Genomic DNA, 23,190 nt, shown 5'->3' with positions numbered 1-23,190 from the left:
CATCAGACCACCCCGTTGGTGAAATATCATCATATGGGAATTGATAGGTATTCAAAACCTCTCCCGGCCTTATAGTGCCAGGATACTATCAAAAACTTTGCTTGACTATATATATATATCGTTCCTCAACATTATAGTGTTACTAAAGTGCAGTGCTCAAGTGATCATGGTGAATAAAATTGACTACTAAGACTCAGCAAACTTTCAAAATAGAAGTCTAGGTGTCAAAGGTTAAAAATACGCCTAGTAGTTCAATATGGATACTACCTTGTGGCGCTAAGCAGGACGGTCGACATGTTTCAGCCTATGGGGGAACTACCCCGGCTTTCTTCAGGACCTTACATATGGAGTTGCTACTGCTATTAACAAATGTTTGTGATATGAGGAACAGTAAAACATGTACTTAAAAAGTCACATATCTACCAGGAACTTCGCTCTTCAATGTTCACTGGAGAAAGAAAGACAAGACTTCTTCCTATCGGGAGACAAAAAGGTAACACAACAAAACAGGACAAAGTCACTTACTTACACCCGCATGAATACACATACAATACTCATACACACACTCATGCGTGAACAATTTCTATTCCGCATTGTTAAAACAAAAAGCATAATAGCTACATCACACAGAGGCATCCTATTGATTCACAGCCATTTGCTCAGACACACACCACCCTTAGACCTGGTTTACTCTTTGTGTGTTATATATTCATGGTATGGGGAGCGAGTAAACAGGTCGGTAAACATTCCCTCTGACCCTCCACACCTTTTTGTTTTTTGAGTTTCTTTTGAGACCACCATAAAGGGTGCCACTAGTCTTTCACGAGAAGGGCCCAGATATTAAAGAAGCCTTAATCGTTTCAGACAGATCTTCCGTAGTCTTCCTACTAATTTGTACGGATGTAAAAGTAACAGGGACTGATGTTGCAGTGCAGAAAATGTGTGTGAAAAAGAGAAAACCGAGTGTATTAAAATTGGATTATTGGGCACCGAAAACTTTATTCTGTTGTTACCCTAACACACATCTAGACAATCTGCAATGTCTTGATTGTCTCTAACTACTTTTTAATATTGGTATAGTGGGTAACAACAGAATAAAGTTCATTTTTCAGACCCTCTGGTATTTTTGTAGTTTATTGTATATTTGGGGCTTACTAGAGCTTGGTCTTTAAATCCCCACCTAGACCCTATCCTAATTGTTGTTATTCTGTCTATAGGTATACATATATATACCTCTAACTCTATCTGCAAAATTACCCAACCTTAGGACTGAAGAGTAGCACTCAATCCAAATAGTTGCTGTGCAACGGTCATTTAATCCAAAGTGCGGATCATGGCATACAATCCCAACATGTTAGGTAAGTGCCTTGGTTACTGGTAGAGGAGAAAAGCACAAGGTCACATGAGATTTTTTATTGTGAGTTTTTAGACAGAGTTGGAAAATACAGACCTATAGAGCTAAAACAGGGGACAATAATGTACATTAGTGCGTAATAACAATAGGCGATTGCTTACATTAAGTTGGTACTTAGTTTAAGCAGACTATACTGACTATTAACTGCAAGAACTCCTCAAGTAAAATATCCTTAGCACATTTGTAGAATTGGGGTGGGTGGTATGTATATATGCATTGAAGTACATAGAGATGTATCGGGGATCTTAAAGTGAGCTTTCTCATTGATTATGTACACCAATAAATTATAGGAGAGGGAGAATAATCTGAAATGAAGAGGGCAAGGTGAGGCGTTTAGGTCATAGGGTGCAACCAAATGTGCATTTTTATGGATTGGGCCATGGAGATTTGAGTTTCTGATCGGAATTTGTTCCTGTAGAAATAAGTTAATGGTGATCGGTAAGCTGAGTGAGTTCTGGTTGTTGTGAAAGTTGTGTGCTCCTCGAATATTGGAAAACCAAGCTCAACAACTGTGGCTAGAGATTGGATTGGCAGATTTCTACTCCATTAAAATGAGCTTTTTCAGGATTACCAGTTACAAATTCAATAGATTTGCAATGGGTGTCCTTCAATGGGAAATGTTTGAGGCAGCAGGGATTTCGGGAAATTGTTTGAAGTCTAATGTGGTGTGTTTTAAAGTTGTTGTTAAGATAGAGACATTATCCCAGTAAGACTCGATTACATATTCTTTAGCAGCAAACTATTTAGTGTCTCCCGTGGAATCCTTGCAGTTCCAACATGTGCTGGATTCGATCAGGTTTAGTCGAGCCAGTATGTGAGGGTCCAATAGAACTTGTGAAGTGTGTAAAGTTTGCATGAGTAAAGGTTTGGAATGATTTCATCTTTTACGGTATTGCTCCAGATTTTATCTGGCAGAGGATCACTAATAATATTTTACTCCTTTTCCAAATTTATGATAGAGAGGAGTGGGAGGCTTAAGTGTGTATGTGTTGATCACAGGGCTCGAAAAATCATAAAAATGTTACTAGACCTGCAGGCCTAGTGACTTAAATAATCTATTCAACCTCATTGTAATGCTTTTGACCCATGAAATGGTTTCAAATGATGTGATACTGGGCAAATAATTTAATTCACTGATCTGCCATTTTCTTCATTATCCTATATGGGAGCACCTTCATAAATTCGAGGTCAGCATGTCTGCTGTACAAAAAACTCGTTTGTTCGATTTAAGACTAAACCTTTGCATCATATACAATACAAATCTAGCAAAATATAGGGTACACATGAACTTGGACTTGCCTCTTAGTTCATTAACAACATTGCCATTAGGGCGTGGGCAGGCATGTTTCTCAAATCATGTTTAAATAACTTTTAATAAATACATAACTAAAGCATGAGGTGGTAGCACACTGTCATTTGCAATTAGCAGATTTTACATTGAAATGGCCAAAATTTCCCACTGACGTGTTTTTTTGGGGGAGGGAAAAAAATGTTATTTAGGTTTTATACATGGTACAGCATTCACCTGAGGGCCCATATATCAATAGGATTCAATTCAAATTTCACTGTGTACCACTAAAGAATAAAACAGGAAAGAAAAAACAAACTTTAAACCGCAGGTAAACTGAGCACAGATTAGGCATCCTGACCTCTCCCCGCCCCACTCAAGTGTTGACGCATAGTATCTGGCTAATTAACTATATCCGATTTAAGGAGACTACGTCTATTGGATTACATATGCCGTGCTATGAGGGATTCGGGGGACTCGAACACCGGTAAGTCTATACCCTTCTATTTGGACCACTGTTTCCATATTTTCCCAGGTTTTTGGAGACACCGTGCTTGGAACACCGGCAGCTCCATTCCCATATACCAATCCATAGCTTTTTTCCACTTTCCCAGAGGCGTTGGAATGGCTCCTTTCCAATGCTGGGCGATTTCCCGTTTAGCAAGTGTAAGCCCAAGAAATAAAAAATGTTGTTTGTACCTATTACCTCCGATCTATTCTATACTATCTAGTAGAACCAGTTTGGGATCAAACGGGAGATGCCATTATATCACTTTTCCAAGACATGCCATTATCTTGTGCCAGAAGGGTTGGAGAGCACTGCAGCTCCAAACTGTATTGATAAAAGTGAATGTTTCTCGATTGCATCTGAGGCACACAGGTGACTGTATCACTCCCATGTGCCAGAGACGATACCTGGTATAATAGGCTCAATGGATGAATTTTAACTGAATCAGATGGTAGCGAGATGGTATGGCCGCAACGCAGGGACTTGCCAGTGACTCCGTCCAATAGTCAACAGAGAGATCGGTTATGTCACCCTCCAAAGTCTGACAAAGTGTCCCTAGTGTAGTGCAGTTATGCGTGACTGTGGTTTGATATAATTGTCTGATCTTGTGAGCACCTAGGTCTCCGATTAATAATTCTCCTTCTAATGGATGAAACTCTGGGAGGTCTGTAAGTGTTTTAATGTGGGGGGTCAAAGCATGTCGCAATTGTATGTTTTTGTAGAATTGATTGCGATGGAGGTGGGATTCCTCCTGTAATTGCTGAAAGGATTTAAATACTGTCCCTTTCATTGCATCTCCAAATGTGGATATTCCGATAAGGTCCCAAGTGCGAAACCCAGACAATGTCGCAACCTGTCAAATGTAGGTTCCCTGCCACAGTGGGGTCGTGTGTGTTGGTGTTGATTGTCCCTCCCAGCCCACCTGCCGGACCAAGCATCTCCACAATTAAAGTTCCACCTTTGTAACTGGGCGTAAATGACTCAATCTAATGCGACTATATAGTAAGTCATGCAATGATTGGCCCTGCATTATGCTTCTTTCTACCGTGAATGCAGGGTCTGTTTGGGAATTGTACCACCATTCATTAATGTTGAGAAGGTGGGAGGCTGAATAGTACGCAAATATGTCTGCCGCTGCTATCCCGCTGCAGTACGTGAATTGTCCGCATGTCCGAAATGTGACCGACACAGCCCTGCCACCCAATAAAACCCTAAAAAGCTGGTAAGCATAGCATTGACTTGTGTAAACCAAGACTAAGGGATATTGTAGGGATAATTCTGAAGTCGATATAAAATCGGCAATAATGAGACCATCTTGAAGATAGTGGTCCTACTATATAGGGAAAGGGGCGGCCACGCCCGCACCTCATCCCAGACCTTGGGTAATAAGGGATTTATGTTGTGTGTCTAAGACAAAGTCTGGTCAGGTGATATGAAGATGCCCCGGTATTTGAAGCTGCCGGATGCATGTGTCAGTTGCGATTCCCACGTGCCTCTCCCCTGATCCCCACAGACTGGAAATAGTATGGATTTGGTCAGGTTTGTGCTGAGTCCGGACGTTTCCCCAAACACACTGAGAATTTGCAATATCCGTGGGCCCGTAAACCCTGGATTGGTAAGGAAGAACAGAACGTCATCCGCATATAATGCGATTCTGTCCGATACCTCCCTGGACCAGTCGAATTTGCACATCCGGGGATCCCGCCTCACCCATGTTGCCAATGGTTCTATCGCAAGTGCAAAGAGGAGCAGGGATAGGGGGCACCCCTGTCTTGTGCCCCTGTTGATTGAAAATGGAGTCAACACTGCTCCAGCCACACACACACAGGCAGAGAGGTCTGTGTATAGGAGGCGAACGTAGAATAAGAATTTCGGGCCAAAGTTGAAGGCTTGTAATAGGAGGAATAAATACTCCTAGTCTAGGGAATCGAATGCTTTATCTATGTCTGAGTAGGATCGCCGCGGGTCGCCCGAGCTGCGGCACCATGGCCAGGACGTTATGAACTCACCTGATGTTGTGACATGTGGACCTTTGTGTCATGAAGCCGGACTGATCTGGGTGGACAAGATCCGATATGCAAGGGTGGAGGCGAATTGCAAGGATTCTGCCCAGGAGCTTGGCTTCTATATTTAATAATGAAATGGGGCGATATGATAATGGATCTAATGGGGGATGCACTGGTTTGAGGAACACCACTATGTTGGCCGCGGGTCGCCCGAGCTGCGGCACCATGGCCAGGACGTTATGAACTCACCTGATGTTGTGACATGTGGACCTTTGTGTCATGAAGCCGGACTGATCTGGGTGGACAAGATCCGATATGCAAGGGTGGAGGCGAATTGCAAGGATTCTGCCCAGGAGCTTGGCTTCTATATTTAATAATGAAATGGGGCGATATGATAATGGATCTAATGGGGGATGCACTGGTTTGAGGAACACCACTATGTTGGCCTGGCGCCAGTCAGGCGTGAGAATCCCCGCTCAATCAAGGGTTTCCTGAAATGCCCCGAGCATGTGAGGGCCTGCTTGGGAGATATATCCTCTAAGGTATTCACTTGGGAACCCATTCAGGCCCGGGTTCCAGCCAGGCGCATGCTATGGAGAGTGGTGGTGAGTTCTTCTATCGTGATTGGGCCATCTAATAGGTCGTGTACACTATTTGGAACTGGTTTTGGCGATATGTCCCTCAGGAATTCTCTAATTTGATTGAGGGATAAGATTTTCCTTTTTCTGGTTAAGTTTGTATAGTAGGCTGCAAACGCTTGGACGACTGCATGTTGGTTTGTGCATAGGGTACAGTATTGGGGTCTGTGTCTGTGTTACCTGCATAGGCGGTGCAGTGTCTTGCTCGATTTATCGCCACGTTGGTATATCCTGTTGCCTGCTACGCCTGTTAGGCTTTGTTTGTGAGTAATTGATGTATTTGTTATTGGGAGAAGCGAAGACGACGTCTGGCCTGGTCTCCACTTCCTGCCCGTATCTCGTTCTCAAGAACTCGCTGACGAGACTCAAAATCTACCATCTGTGCGAGGTGGCGACGTTTCGCCCCGGTACAGAAGCTAATGTCAACCTCGCGTTTGGTGGGCTTAAAGGCCTCCCACAGTGTCAAGCCCGCTGACATGCGGTTTTATTGATAAAACTATATAGTGTACAAACAATCGTTTTTGTAAATAGTTTCTGTAAATATTTGTCATTTGGACATCACCAAGTAAAGTGTTCTGATATGTTTTGCTTCTAGTTAAATCTTTGTTTGCATCACACTTCTCAATTACTAAAAAGGTGCTTTTGTAATTCCTGATACATTTTGAAATATTTATGCTTTTCATTTACAAGCTATTTAAAGGTTGCGTAAGAAAAAAAACTGACATCTAGCTGCCTTTTGTTAAACCATGCTGGTCAGACAGCTCACTTGATAAAAAAAAAAACCTCTAACTGCAGTAAGAGAAAAATAATCTACATTTTCCAAGCAGCAATTAGTAAAAAGAAAAACTGACATTCGACCTCTTGCCTTGAACAGACAGCAAATCTGTTGAGATGAAAACAAGATTTAAATGCATCTTTATTGCTCATTCACTGACTGAATGAACAGAACACCTGTTCCTTTCCAGATTATGTTCACTTGCAAGTACAGAACAGTAGGTGCTAAAAATAGCTCAACGTGATAAAATCTAACTTCGTTGCTAGTTGGTGAGTAGATTTTGCAAGGCCTTTGAACAGTTTCTATATTTTGGGAGCTAAATATACGTGATGTGTATAGTTTTCTAAATAGGTTCAGTAGGTCTGGGTCTCTAAGCACACCTAATCTGGATATTTTGGTTTTAATTTTTAAAAAGCTGTAGAAGTCTAGGTTGGAAATAGTGGGTGTGAAGTTCAGGAGGCCATTACTGCCATAAATAAGTGCATTACAGGCAAATCACCAGGACTAGATGGGGTCCCAGAGGACTTTTTAAAATCAAATTTTCCTCGGTGGGCCCCTCTACTTACAAACATGTTCAGATCTTTGGTATATGGGCCTATCCCACAATCATGGAGCTCTGCTATTGCGGTCCCGATATTTAAAAATGGGGATTTGTCTCAGACATTTTGTTATCGACCAATTTCTGTGATAGATTTAAGCACCAAGATCTTAGGCCCTATTTTACTGCCCTCCTCGAAGATTGGTCTACCACAAAAAACATTCTGTCAGAGGTGTAATTCGGGTTCAGACAGGGCATTGGGACAATTGAGCAATGTCTGAATTTGTACCTAATTTGGGGGAAAGTATGTGAAATCCAAGAAAGGTTCTCTTCACCTTGTGTTTGATTTATCGAACGCCTTCTATCTTGTTAATCACTCTAAATTGTGGGAGATTGAGTAAAATGGGAGTTGAACAGGATTTACTATCCCCTTATAATTTGCCTGCATGAGGACCTCACAGTTAAGATCCGCTATGGCCTTTCAGGCAAATGTTTGGGGTATTGTGCAAGCTAGAACCATGGAATGCTATGTATGCGGTCAATGGAGCTCTGTATTCTATCTGTCAATTGCTTGAGTGCCCCTTTCATGGATGGATGTATACTTATCGAATAAACCTCCACTCTCCATATCAACCTGCCTCGTGTCTTTACTACATAACTGTCGACGAGGATGGGATTACTAGAACCGGGTCTAATGGTCAAATTGAATTCGGCTTGGTGAATGAGACCTAAAACACCTTTGCGTGCAACATACACCGTCCCATTGATAGAGGAATGTAAAAGTTTGACAGATGACCAAAAGTAACACACCAAATTCACCTTGCTACCTTCAAAAAAAGCTACTGTCATTAGGTCTGGGGGTAACAAGGGTGAGTGCATTCGGTGTAATCTACAATGGTGATGTGAGTTCTAGTGTCTCCTAAGAGTTTAATTGGAGCTCCATTAATCCATACCTCAATTTCTGGATCAGCAATAGGTTTTGTCTTGTTTCACACATCTCACTCATAACAACAAATCTCTATGTGCTTCATCATTATCGTTGTCATCAACCTCATAGTCATCACTAATTACACAACGAACAGGATTGTTGTCCCCCCCCCACACACTTTTAAGAAATGGCCTACCTTACCAGATTTCTTGCACTGTTGCCCATGTGCAGGACAATATTTAAATGTCGACACATGATTGGGTGAGCTACATCTGAAACAACTAACTCTCCGTGATTGGAAAGTTTGAGAACTAGGTTTGAATGTACTCATGTCTTTCTTTTCTAAAGTAGTAGTTGGCATGTTTATGACTGCACCTGAAATGGAGGTTTTATTAAGAGATTCTTCCAAAAATTCCACGTTTTCACAGGAACCCTCAATACTTTTAGCCAAGTCGATAACTTTGTCTAAAGAAGGATTTTTACAACTTGGCAGACGTTCCTGGATTTTCTTGGAGCTGTATCTTACCACCAATTGGTCTCTGAATTAATTGTGATGTGAAATCTTCAAATTCACATGTTGCAGCCATCACTTTTAGGGCAGTTACATGTGTTGATAATTTCAGAAGATTTTTGTACCCTAGTAAAAAACTTAAATCTTTGAACTACTAGATTTTTAGTCTTTGAAAAGTATTTGTCAAGTTGAGCAATGGCAGTGTCAAATTAGAGTTCCGTCTCATCTAGGTCTTCATATTCTGGTAAATGGTCAAATATATTTTGACCTTCAACTCCTAAATGATAATAAATTAAACCTTTTTTCTTTTCTGGTTTGAATTTTGTTGCGTCAATAGCTACTAAATACGCTTTGAAAGAACAAATCCATAGTTTCCATTCTAGAGGTGTCTCACCAGGTTCTTGTAGAAACGTTGCAGTTGGTGAAATGCTTTGCATAATTTCTTATTAGTTAAGAAATCTGAAAGAAAAATGGTGAAACTGAAAAGTGTACAAATTGCAGAAGAATGGATTTTCACAGGGCGTGCAAATCACTGACAAGCTTGTGTGACGCGTGCAAAACGCTGAAGTATGGGTTTGCACACAGCGTGCAACTCGCTGACAGACTTGCACAAAGTAATAAGATCACTAAGATGTATATTGTATATTTGGAGTAAGCGTGCAAATCGCTGACACACTTGAGCGAAGTGCACAGGTCGCTGATAAATGAACTCGTGTTGAGCATGCATATCGTTAGAATGTAGACTTGCACCAAGCTTGCAAATCGCTGATGGGAGAACTTAAATAGTTAAAGTTCAGGTCTGGCTGCGAAACAAAAACTGCTGTGCATTCGAGAACCGCTGGGGCAGTGTTGCGGTCAAACCCTCTATCGTCTTTATTGGAAAGAGCGGAGCAGTGTTTAGTAGGACAACTAAAGAGAACCAAATGCAAGTTGTGGCTTGTAGGTCGGAGGAACGCGTGACGGGCGTATCAGTAGAATAACAGTAAGCGCTGGAGGTATATGTTGAATATGTAATATTTAATGCGCTCGATGCTGAGCTCTACGTTTGTGCAGAAATTAAGTATGCTATACACAACTCAGTTCTCACTTGAACTTACATGGGCTCACAACTGCTTAGACGCGCAGTGAGGCCTGAGTTTGTAAACCGGCCGCGCCAGCCAGGAAATGTGAAGGTTTGGTCGGTTGATAGGCAACTAGTGCGACCAACAGTACAGTAAAATGTATCAGTTTTCTGCTGAAAATTTCCCACGGATGGTAACTAGAGATAAAGTTCTCACCGTGTATATTCACTTAAATGTGAATAAAAATGACAGTTCCCACTTTTGAATGTTGTGCGCTTGTGAAGGCGATGGATTGCTCCCTGGCCCCTTGTTCCGAGTAATTAACTGCGTGAAGGAAGGATGATGATCTGCTGGAGTCCGGTTGAATCCCGAATAGTCGCCAGTTATGTAGTGAAGACATGAGGCAGGTTTATATGGAGAGAGTGGAGGTTTATTTGATAAGTATACATCCTTCCATGAAAGAGGCACTCTAGCAACTCTGACGGCCTAAAGAGACTCAATTGCAGTATGAGTTGCAAATGTTTTGGAAAGTCTTAGACTAACTATCTTTAGCAAGTTATGTTTTAGAACATGGAGACAAGCTTGTGGCATCTTCTTGCTTCTCGCAACCCGGCAAGCATCGATGACATGGCTTGATACTTGGACCTCAGCAAGACGGTACAAAAGAAAAAGTTTCAAAATAAGAAGAGGTGCAAATCCAGTGATTGGGCCATGTCCCATAATTGGTGCCATTGGTAGCAGTCTACATCGGACTATAAACGGTTGATGGTGAAAGAAATTCCATTTAAGTGTCAGTTAAGGACGGAGCTCTCGAAATGTTGTGTCCTGAGGAGAACCCTTCAAGAAACGTATTGGGGTTTGAAACGCGTCAACAGTTTTGTTCGTTGACTAAATAAGTGTTCAAGATTATGTGCTACCACTTTGGCTCACAACTAAGTTTTTTCTTGTAAAATGATTACAGTGAGCTCAGTAGAGTCACTGTTTGGCCACTGCCTCTGAGAATAATTAAAAACGTTATCTAGCAAGATAGTAGTCAGGAGTATTAGGTTATTACTGAGGTTGAACATTGTACAGAACATGAGCTATAATTGTTTTGGATGTCATTTCTTTCTTATTGTTGGTAATGTATTTTGTAAAGAGATTTGTACAACATTTACTACTTTTTTTGTGATTCCAGTGTTTAAATATCCCCAAAAAGCTTTCTATGTATTAAAACAAAAATGTCAAATATTTGCATCAAAACAAAACGTTGAAATTAAGAAATTGAATTACAATTGTGTTAATCATAGCAATTTGTTTGTGTGATCTCTGAAAGAAGTAAGAGTGAGTTTTAATCAGTATTGGCATTTCTTGTGGTGTTTTATTAGCATATGGCCCGGCCTTACTGATTGAGGGCCAAATCCGTTTTTGCTTGGTACCTTCTTGCTTTCGGCAACGAATAATAGAATTAGCACACTGTGGTCTTCTTGGTTCCACTTTAACTGAAAAAAGAAGTCAGGGAAAGGTTCTGGTGGCCAAGTATGGACACTGAAATTTAAAGAGTTTGTATCCAATTGTGCCAAGTGCAAATTGAGTGACAAAGTTTTAATAACAGAACAACAGGTTGAATCAATATGTTTCTGTCCTGGAAGAACGTGGCAACATATTGGTGTAGACTTTTTGGGTCCAGATCAAATTTTGCCCAACTGTATGAGATATTTCATAGTTATGGTTGATCATCTCTTACGGTGGGTTGGAGTTGAGCCAGTCTCTGAACCTACCACCAAGAAGATAATTGAGTGCTTTCAGAAAGTATTCTCAAGAGAAGGATTACCTAAAGAGATCCTTACTGACAATGGAGTTCAGTTCACTTCCACAGAAATGTCTTCATTTTTAAATAACGGTGCTATAAAACATTTAAGAATTGCAAAAAACACAGTTGATGGACAGAATGTAGAACAATGTCAAGCTATCCAGGCTGATGAAGGCTGATAGCCAGAAACCGGTCCTTGGATGCTTGATTCCGGTCTGGGAAAGACATGGCTTGGTAGTTCAGACTGGACTGTTCCCATGAGGCACAGGGTCAGAGCTGATTTGCATAAAGCCAGTGTCTAACCCAGGGTGGTGTGGAGTGCAAAAAAACGATGGATTTAGGCCCAGATCCTTGTACTGGGGGGAATGTATGACATTGTTTTACATTCTGTCCATCAACTGTGTTTTTTGCAATTTTCACCCCGAGTGGGCTGGGTATGCTCAGACGTGAGTCCCAGGCTCTCCACACCACTGGAGTCAAGCTATCCAGGCTGATGAAGGCTGATAGCCAGAAACTGGTCCTTGGATGCTTGATTCCGGTCTGGGAATGGCTTGGTAGTTCAGACTGGACTGTTCCCATGAGGCACAGGGTCAGAGCTGATTTGCATATAGCCAGTGTCTAACCCAGGGTGGTGTGGAGTGCAAAAAAACGATGGATTTAGGCCAAGATCCTTGTACTGGGGTGAATGTATGACATTGTTCTACATTCTGTCCATCAACTGTGTTTTTTGCAATTTCACCCCGAGTGGGCTGGGTATGCTCAGACGTGAGTCCCAGGCTCTCCACACCACTGGAGTCAAGCTACCCAGGCTGATGAAGGCTGATAGCCAGAAACCGGTCCTTGGATGCTTGATTCCGGTCTGGGAAAGACATGGCTTGGTAGTTCAGACTGGACTGTTCCCATGAGGCACAGGGTCAGAGCTGATTTGCATAAAGCCAGTGTCTAACCCAGGGTGGTGTGGAGTGCCAAAAAACGATGGATTTAGGCCCAAATCCTTGTACTGGGGTGAATGTATGACATTGTTCCACATTCTGTCCATCAACTGTGTTTTTTGCAATAAAACATTTAAGAACACCCCTATATCATCCTCCAAAGGCTTCACAGTAATTTCTATTTGGCCTGTGCAGCTTCCTTCCCATTGGACCGACTCTGTTCACCTGAACAATTCTATTTGCTGCTTGTTATTGCCTTTCTAGGAGCACTTTCCCAGCTCAGGGATCCATGTTTCTTGATTCATCCCTCCTGTGTGGATGAAAGAACTACTCCCCTCTGGGAATGTTATTAACTGTTCTTCACAAGCTCCTATATGTTTCCATTTCCCAGGTAGGACACCAGACTAGCTGGTCCTGCACTCCGTATTTTTCGGATGGATGGTAAGCTTCATGTTCTCATCTTTAATAGGGTGTACTTTTTTTTATCTTCCATTTAATTTTACATTTACTTTGATCCATTTGGCTAACAAAGACACTGTTCGCACACTGTTTTTGAAAGGGCCTCAAGCAGTGTATAGGGTGCAATAGGTAATGCTTGGCCTCTGACCTGTTTGTAACACACCTAAACCTAGTTTCCACCTGTTTCACCCTGCATAGTCCTAAAAGTCTCTTCTCCTAGGTTTCACCACCTGTCTATTAGCGTACATCGGGGTTCTTCAAATTCGTGCCTGGAGGGCCGGATCCATGCCTGATTTTTAAGATAACTACATTTATCTAAATGGGACTATGCAAAAAATCTGGCATGGATCTGGCCATACAGAACAGACTTTGAAGAACCCTAGCGTACATAGTTGGACTATTTCTCAAACATCTACTAGAATGGTAATACCGATTTATGATCCAGATTCTGATTTGTTTTACATCTTTCATGTGTCTGATCCAATGCACTCTGAGACTCCTGCATGGTGGCTTGCGCTACAAAAACTCCAGGTAAATAAACAAAGCTTGCCTTTCATGTCCTGGAATTTTGATCTGTGTAATCATTGCTCTGTTCATGCTAAGACTGCTAGGAACCATCTTCAGGGTGGCTAAGAGTGACTGGGCACCAATGACCACCTAGGATGGATCCTGCAGTATCTAGATGAGAAGGATCAACACCTGTGACGTGATTACGGGGTATGCACTGCTGACCTGTACAATGTAAGATGCTCAACACTGGTTCTGGGGTCCACAAACACCGGTTTATGATGGGTTCCTCCAAGCAAGTGCATTTTCGATGGAAAGTCTGGAGTTAAAACAGTTGGGGTCCTCTGGCACCAGTCACCCTTCAATTGTTAAGTCTGTAACGGATTTTAAGGTTGCTTTTTGTTGACCTTCAAATCTTATCAACTGGGAAGAAAAAACATTTGTTACAGAGCACTTGTGAATTGCTGAAGTTATACAGGCATTTACCCTAGCGCTTTTTGCTTCTGTCTATCCTTGCTGCAAATTAATGGGAAACAATTGTGTTGATGAGGGCAACTTACCCTGAGAGGCTTAATTGGACTTTGGTATACCGCTTGTTTTCAGTAACCAATATTGCACATTATCCTTTGATACTTGATACTTGATACTTTTGAGACAATTGATAATGTCGATTCAAAAGACTTTTTTAGTTCATAAGATATCCCTTCTGTTCCTCAAAGAGACTGTTTGGTGCACCTTTTAAGGGAAAGTCCAATCTTAAAATGTTGTTCATGTGGCTTGAGTTATTCACTTTGGCGGCCTCCATATTCTAATTCCTTCCTCTTCCTAATTTTGGTCAAGGCGTGAATTTGTGATTGTTTTTTGGTTATCCAGAGCGAGGATATTGACAACCAGAAGAGACTCTGGCCTTGCCCCTTTTATACTTGATACCACTTAATTCAACCAAGGTTTCGCTAATACCGCCAATGCCGTCATGAAAGGAAGGAAATGGTATTGAAAAGAAATTACCAGGTTCAGTGTGTCAGTTCTTTTACCAGCTGTGATTGTTAATGACTCTGAGTTTGTCGTTTCTGAAAATATTTAAGCAGTTTTCTTTTATTCCCAACTTCAGCTTCCTTGAGAAGCTGTCTGAATCGCCTAATGAATCAAGGTTTGGAGTCCCCATTTTCCCCAAAAGGTTTAAACATTGGACTGAATGTGGAGCATTACATTCTGAACAATTATTTCCTTGGAAGCACAATTACAACATTTTATAACTAATACAGACGGGGATTGGGTGACCTTCATGCAGCTCCACAATGCACATTATAATCTAGTCCAAAAGCGCATTATTAATGTCTGAGCTTTATCATTGTAGGTCAGCTCTACCATTTCATTTGCCTATTATTTGTCTTGGACTGTGAACGGCTGCCAATCTTTACCTACAGTTCACCTCTTTACTTATTTAGATGATTGGCTAGTCGTTCTCTGTTGTCTGACCTTACGATGCCTACGCTTACCCTACAACCCACTGCACAGCCTAGAGATTACCATTGTTGGAAAAAATCCAGCAGAATTTATTTTAAAAGTTGCAGGTCAGTGGGGCAGTAATAGATTCATCCTTGTAGATCACTCATTGCAAAGTCCATCATGCTCCCCTTAGAGATATTAGTTGACATATTAGACCATTTTCCAGGGCTGTGATTTTCTTGAATAGCTATTTCCCAGTAAGACTAATTTATCACCCGTACCGGTGCTTGCTTCCCATCTCAAAGTGGGAAAAGTCTTGAGATGATGCGGTCTTGGTTGCACATGGAAGTTCTTGTATGTTTTTGTTCTGGAGATGGAAAACTCTAGAAATTTGCATGATTTAAAAACTAGAAGATTATACAGTTTGCCTTCGTCATCACTAGTCTTGGTTCTCGGAACTCCTATCTGTCACATTTTAAGTGGGTCTCGTTTGTTTATTCTTTCCACGTGGAGAACTCTCTGGCCTTCCTTCCATTTATCCCACTTACTTTCAAATCTTTCCTGCCCTCGGTCACTCCTTTTTGAGGTGTTCTACCTCTTGTTCTAAATCTAACCCACATGCTGACCCTGTCCCTGATCCCACTCCATGTACTGGTAAAGTGCTGCACCACTAGTATTTCCAGCTGGTCCCACACTCCACTTTCTTTTCCGTCTTGGCAGATTCAATTATTCCACCATGAGTTCTTGATCTTAATCATATTGATCTTACTTCAGGTTTAGGTCCTGTAGGGACTATATAAATGGAGGCTTGCCCTCCTCCTTTTATTATGCTCAACTTTACTCATTTCCTAACATTGCTGTTTTACCATATTCCTTGCTCCATCTACAGAATCCTTCCTGCCTCTCAGCTTCTATCTTAGCCCTACTCAGTACCTTCTCTCCTCCCTTCAGGCTCTGTGCAAATACTGGAGTGAACCCTCCTTCCGCTGTGTTTTTTCCCTAAGGCTTCTCCCCAATTTTTTATGTGAATAACAACACTGTTCAACCAGATTTCTGCCTTTGCCTTTCCACTGGCACTTTTCTGCCTGTTTCTACCAATGAAAACGGAGACCAGTATCACACAGAATCCAGGCATCCTTATCTTAATTTGAAGAAGGAAAACCGCGCCACCGACCATGTTAGTCAAGGTCTCATTTCTTCTCCCCAAAAAGTGTTTCTCTGCCTTTGTGTTATTTCCATTGGCTTCTTCTGCTCTTGCCCTCTGTTATATATTTGTGTTCCCTTTAAGCCTGCCATGGACCTCACACTGGTTTGTCTCGCCATTCAAGCTACTCCTCCAGCTAGGCTACCCAATTATCTTTTATTCACGTCTTTTTTTCGACCGGTCTTCATTTCGACCGGTCTTCATTCAGTGGCCTATCGTGCCCATGCATATTATTGATTTTATAGTGTGACTGGGGCCTCTTTAGGCTCAACCCCTTCTCCTTGAGCTTGCTTGCTGATTAGAGAGAGAAAATATGTTCATTCCTACTCAATGCAACCAAAAGCAGCAGAATTAGAGTCAACATGCTTTACCTCCCCTTTCTTGTTATTCCAGCAACTGTGCTGTGCCTTAGATTCCACCCCTCCTCAACATTTCCACCTGGATGCACACTCCGCTCCATGCTCTTTTGATATGTCTTAAGTCCAGTTCTAAAGTGTCTTCTCGAGACCCTCTTGTTTTTCTTATTGGCCACAGCTTGATTGGACAGCCAGTCCCTGGAGCCCTGTGATGCATCCTTTCTCTTCCTACATGGCAATTGTTTCCCTCTACACTGTCTACATGCTCGGGGTCTTTGAGCCTTGGTATTCTCCCCTGTTTTTTGCACACCTGGCATTGTTGAACATAACGCTGCATTGCTCATTCACCCTTTTTTACTGGGCCTTCATTATCTAACAAATACACAAGGGTGAGGAGGAGAGAAGAACACTTCATCTGCAACAGCTGTCCCCAGCCCAGCTGTACGCCACCTTGTTCTGCTTTACCATCTCTTTGCTAGGCCCAGATGAACAGCAGAGTTGCTTTTTATTTTTCTCGTCGATATTTTAAACTATCCGTTGAACACCTCTGCCCAGTGACCTTCGGTTTGTGTTTCTTTCACGTTTTATTTGTACCCAGTTTTTGTTCGAGAAGAGTTCTGCCACCTTAATCGTCTTTACACAATTTTGATCTTGTGTTCAAACATCTATCTATCTATCAAAGAGATGCCATATATTGTTAAATCTCCTTCTTGCTATGGAATTTAACCTTAAGGACCTAATGCACTATGTCTCAAATGTTATAAGCAAAATCTAAATATGAACCTTTTTATTGTTTTTTCAGAAAATTTTGGGGAAGCTGAAGAACTGGGAGAACATGGAGAAGTTAACTGGGCTAAACATACGGTATGTGTGAACGTTTAAACTTGTATTGTTTCTTATACTTTAAGGTTGAATGTGTTTCAATTCTTTTGTTCTTGGGAGTTGTCTGTTCGGACTTCTTAGATCAACATTTGTGCAAAGGGTTTGTTTGCAGGTTATTTGCTGCATGACCTCTTTTTTTTTAAATTTCTAAATTCTAGACCATAGTAACTGGCATAGGTGCCTCACATTGAGTTTTAACCTGTATTGATGTGTTGCAAAAAGTGGTTTCTTTCCTTTGGTGGTTTGGGTATAGAGATTCTGCCATACCTAATGTTTGTAACCTTTTCAGAATCATTGTTTTTTCATCTCATGATGTGGCTGTAGCTAAATGCATTAACTAGTTTGTGTTTGCGGTAGTGTTCTATAGCACATTGCTTTGGATGGCCTGTTTCTGAGTGCTTCATTTACTGTACAAGGCTTTGAAGGATTTCACTGTTGTGTACATTTTTTCTAAAGAAAAGCTTTGCTAAACAGCCTTATGTTCATGCTTTTATTGAGTAATAAGTCTTGGTGTTTTCTTATAAAGAAATGTTGAAACCCAATACGCAATGGCAACTCTATACACCGATATCTTACTCTCTAAGGCCTCATCTTCGCCTGAAGTACTTTGCTCTACGAGGCCTTCACTTTAAGAGCATTTAGTGGCCAGGGTCTTCATGTGAATTGTTTTTGATAGGGATCACATGACAGAACCTTTGGGAGGATATCATGACAGTTCTCATCACACATAATCAGCTGTACGGGTGCATCTCCAGATGTACCATTATTGCAACATTGCTGTGTTTGCCACATGTGATTATTATATTTTTTTTTTAATAGGTTGCTATGGTGGAAAGCTATTATGAAGATGTGTTTTGCTGAGTCAGGATGTGCTCATAATGTAAATGCTTGTACATCCGACTTCTCTTCATTGCTGCTGTTTGGGCTTAACGCCACCTTGAGGTTCTTATTGCGGACCTTTCCCCAAAACTCATGTGCAACCTTTCAATGCACACTGGTTTAGTTTTCCATGTTATCACTATTTCTCTATTGTAGGGCTAACCGTATTGCGGCCATGTAGCACATTGATGATTTATTTAGGGTGTTGTGTTCTAGTCGATCCCTATCACAGTTGTGTCCATTGTGGGATATGTCGTATGAGCATTTACTTCATTGGCACGTGGACCACAAGTGGTTATTTTAGAAAGTCTGGTAGTCACGCCCTCTTTGAGTGGGAGTGCTTGGTTTTTCTCTGAGATGTGATGCCAGATGGCTTTAATTTTGTGTCTCTTCCAGCCTGTTACCTATTAGCCTACACGATGCTACCAGCTTGAGTTGTTAGGAGCAACATGATGCTGGACTCTACGGAAATCTCCATATTATGTTGAAGTAGGTTTGTGTGTTATTTTGTCTGTGGTGTTATGTGTCGTTGTGATGAGTCTTTATGCCAGTGGTTTTGGCATCAATGTGTCTCCTACCTTTGCAGCAGTTTGGTGCTGTGTTGGATGTATGTGAGATGTATTATCCAGTATGCTCTTTTGAATGTTAGTGAGCTGTTTTGTGCATTGTGTTCTGTTGAGTGTTAAATTCTCATGCAAAAGAGTGCATAAATAACATTATTTAAATGGAATAGCCATCATTTGGTTCGGTCGACCATTCAATAAAACTACTTGCTATATTACCCGCCCTCTCAAATGAATCTCTTGGTTGCTGGTGTCCCTCGTAAGTCTCCTTCAGAGCCTCCCTCGCTTTCTATTTGTTAGAGTGCAAATGCGCAGAGAACTTGTTTTTCAGATGACTGCATGGCTGCTTTTCTTTTTTCTAATGCAAATGTCGCACACACTTGACCATGTGTTCGCCCACACACCTTTTCTTGTGCCTTGGTCATTCTAGCCAAGTCCTGACAGAGAAACCAGGTTCAGGGAGGTAATCTCTTGCAGCTGCGAAAAATGTACATGGCAGAAGTAAATGCGGAGTCGAAGCATGGCTGCCAAGGGACCTCCCAGTTGTCAGTGCCAGAAGTGTTTAGTTAGGAGTCAATTTGGTGTGCGTTTATATTTGTTTTGTTGTTGTTGCTTGAACTGCTATCGTAGTCAGTGTATTGCTGTGAATTCGACCCCTTAGCTTAATTTGGGAGGCCCACACCTTAGAGAGTAATGGCCATACTCTTAAAATTATGCTAATCATTCTGACGTAGGGTGTATAGGTACAGCTGAAAAATGTTCAATGTCAGAAGGACACCGTATATCCTGTCCTTTCCTTTTGCAAATCGTTTTTAGGGCATGAGTTAGTCCAAGTGGATCAATTAAACCAATTGTTTTAAAATCCCCAAATGGACATATATTGTTGAATGAATGGGCAAGCCTTGGATGCATGGAGTCTTTTTTGCATAGTGCTTTGTCAGGCATGGTATATTTAGCAGAAATCTGACATAAGCACTCCTCATGTTAACACCTCCTGCGGGACCTATTTGTATGCTCTTGTCTTTCTTTCACATTAGACTAGCATGAATAAAATGTTTCTATAGTAAACAAAAATGGGCTTAAAACTGAAAATATGAGATAGAGTGAAGTTTGACATTTTTATTGGGATGGTTGGGTTATAGGTTTTTATTTTCGGTAATACTTTCCATAAAGTGATTTCAAAGAAGAAACCCGCATCACTAAAACGATGCAAGCATTGTAAAAACGATTTATAAAAACGCAGATTAATATACTGTTGTATAACCTGGAAGATCGTTGATTCTTATTACATTGAGGGCCCTGTTTCATTTATTCACGAGAGCCAAATCCACAGCCTTTTTGTACATCTGTGTATAATTTGTGCTTCAGAGCTCCCTGCCCTGATCGTCTGAATTCGGCACTGTGAACATCTAAACGGTAGAGAGTCTACCAGTATGGCAACATTTACTCCATTGTAAATAGCGGGTAAAGGGGTCTATGTGTATGTGATCGAGAACGCCAAATGAACTAAACCATCACAGACGTGTTTCTGTTAACAAACGTTTTGAAGATTATCTCTCCCTCCGAAGCTAATGCTGAATTACTCCTGTTAAAAGTAGGCGCAAGTCCCTTTCCTTGGAGGTGGGTAGAACTCGATTTGTTTCACTTTGTAGAATTGCATGGAGTTACCTAAAGATTGTGAGATTCCACTGAGTTTCGTGAGTGGCAGAGTTTGGTATGTTGCACTGATTTTCTTTTTGTGCCAGGAGCTTGTCCCACATCGTAAAGTCAGCATAAACAGCACCCCAGCCAGAGGACGCTGCTTCTTTCTGCCACTCGAGTAGATTTTTTACTCTAGCGGAAGCTTTCTTCACACAAACGGCAGTCTTCTCAATGTGAACAGTAGCGACTTGTCGCAACCGCCCGCATTGAGAAATCTCGTCAGGAGGTGGTCGAACATTTGATTTTCTCGCTCGCGCTAACCAACTGAACGCTGACAAGCCATGAGCGAAAAAAACTCTGCAGCATGGCGGTTGACAGACTTTTTCTGAAACTCCAAGCGGAGCACAGAGTGGGCACAGCTCAGAACTTTGTCGGAGGTGTGGAGTTTACCGCCTACCCCTTACTTTATAGTCATGTAGGAGTTTGGCGTCTGGTTTCTCCACGACCAAAAGTATCTCCTTCTGAAGGAATAAAATGTCTTTGTCCCCAAGAATAATTCAATGCGATTCCCTCTTTCCGACTTTTCACCTCCTGGAAAATCTACAGGAATAATTTATGGCCAGTAACGGGAGTACTATTATCTGACAATCACACTGAAGTGTTTTTGTTTCTGTGTGGATCTCTACAAAGTTGAAAATCTATACCAAAATTCCTAAGGAAGTAGATTACTTAGTACTGGCAGCCTAGCCATGTAAATTGTGCCCACAAGATAAGAGCAGCTGTTCATGCATATGCAGGTCTTTCAATACTGGCCAGTTATTTATGTTTTTGTCATAAATGTGCAACTGTTTGAAAAAGTGCTGTTCTTTGGCAGTTTGTAACACATTTTTCGGTCTAGCGTTAGCCAAGACCTTTAACAGTTATACTTATTAGGGCTTTCAGCCAGCCCTCTTCATTTATTGGTCTCTTTTTGTGTCATTACCATTCTTCTGGCCACTACTGCATGAAGCACTGGTTCACCCAACTTCAGCCATTGGCTAACTTCACTGTGAGTGACTCTACTCATTCACAAGAGCACATCTGCATATACATAAGTGCTATTCAGTGCCAGGGAGTTATATGGCAATATGTGTATTTTATACCCCAAACATATTTTGCTTTTAGCCATTGTTAGGTCTCGCCTACCAGTCAATGCAAAATGGCTGGGCGTAATAGACCAATTGTTGTCTTACCACGCATTCACAGTGGGCCTAAAGCCCACACATTGCTTACCCGTTGGTTGGCTTGATTATCCTTCAGTTTTCCTGGCTTCTTGTTCAATTACTTTGCTAACTTCTAAGTCTGGTTGAACAAACGGAAGCTGTGTGTAAAGATTCCGAGAATCTTACAGTTTACTTCACTTTCCCTCCCTCTTCAAGAGCTGGCTTGCAGAGGAGAAAAGATTCTCGCATATATCGTTTTTCTCAGTCTTAAAGGAAAGCTTATGAGCTAAGTTTGTCAAAGACCTGTTGCTCTGCTTATAATATTTCGAATTATGGTGCAAGAATGTTAGCTATTCCCAGGGCCGCTGGAATTATGTGGGCGAGGAGGACCATTCTGCGCTGCACATTTGAATAAATTGTGCAGCAAGAAAGTGCAAGTTATGCGGCTTAAAGCTTCACATATTGTTATAGTATTACTTCTTTATTGGGTCATTTTTACACATGGTGACGCTGTCTGAGAAAATATTTCACCTTTATTAATACCAATGTAACACCCAAATACAGCAACAAGCAACTGATAATTACCAGTTAACCTTTTGCTAGGGGCCTTCCTGTGTGCAGACACACTTTTTGCTATGATTTGTTACTTTTGATCCCTGTAAGCAAGAACCAGAATTTTTTGTGGGTAAATTCTACAGAATATGCAGTAGATGATGGATTACGTGGCAAATTCGTCAAATCCAGCGACCACAGAATCTCATAATTCCTTAATGGCATTAATACTGTGTACCTGGCCCCTAAACCCCAATCATCTCTGTAAAACTGTAAGTGAACTAGAGAAAGTGTACTTTAGTTCTAGAGACCTCTCCTCCTCCTCAGTCTTTGCTTCAGGGGCTTTGTATGAGCCTCACATAGGACATGCAGTCCAGAAGTGTGCCCTGAACAATTACTTTAGTTTCACATTACCGAGCAAGACGACATCCTGCCCTCGTGAAATTGATTATTCACCATTCTGGCTTTATAAATTCCCCCCTAAAGGCTAGCCCATGAAACATTTCCGGATGAAAACTTCCTTTTTTTCCTGCAGTAATTGGCCTAGATCAGGGGTCTCCAACATTTTCTGTACTGTGAGCTACTTATGTTCAAAGAAACGCATTAAGAGCTACTACTATTATTTGTGTTGTATAATTTCAATTTTATTTTATGTAATGCTAATTTAATAAGATGAGCTGCACACAGGTGAGCTACTCGGAACTACCTGGAGAGCTACAGTACCTCACAAGCTACTGGTTGGAGATCCCTGGCCTAGATTGAAGCAAACCGAATGTGAGGCATGGCCAGAATTTGTAATGGGACCGTCATCAGAGGCATGGGTTTCTGACACCAATGTGCTACTCTGAGGAATACAAACGGTGCTCTAATATGGCCTGTGAATGTGACTTAAGAGTGTATTCTCCAGAGTTCGTATTTACTTCTCTCCACACTTAGGAAGTTCATGGACTGCCTTGCATATTTCATCTGAGTTGTTTAATGCCTTCTTTCACCAAGACCCCTCCCGCCCCTCCCGCCCCTCCCCTTAGTCCCACAACCATCTGGACCTTTCCAGTTTCCTTTCCCATGCCTGTTTTAAGTCTCTAATCGCTACTATTTCCCCTCA

At 41.5% G+C, this 23,190-nt stretch overlaps 1 protein-coding gene across 2 annotated transcripts in view; it reads left to right on the top strand.

The window, feature by feature from the left end:
* Nucleotides 1-23,190, top strand: part of MAD1L1 (mitotic arrest deficient 1 like 1) — a 2,576,418-nt gene that overhangs the window by 130,021 nt on the left and 2,423,207 nt on the right. For both annotated transcript variants that reach the window (XM_078664968.1, XM_078664969.1), the window contains exon 9: nucleotides 17,169-17,230. In XM_078664968.1, coding sequence (XP_078521094.1) covers nucleotides 17,169-17,230 — 62 coding nt within the window. The remainder of the gene's footprint in view (nucleotides 1-17,168; nucleotides 17,231-23,190) is intronic.

This window comes from Lissotriton helveticus, chromosome 10, assembly GCF_964261635.1.
Source record: "Lissotriton helveticus chromosome 10, aLisHel1.1, whole genome shotgun sequence".
In the NCBI taxonomy this organism is placed as follows: domain Eukaryota; kingdom Metazoa; phylum Chordata; class Amphibia; order Caudata; family Salamandridae; genus Lissotriton; species Lissotriton helveticus.
The sequence above is the reverse complement of the archived record's forward strand: the minus strand, read 5'-3'. Positions and strand labels throughout refer to the sequence as shown.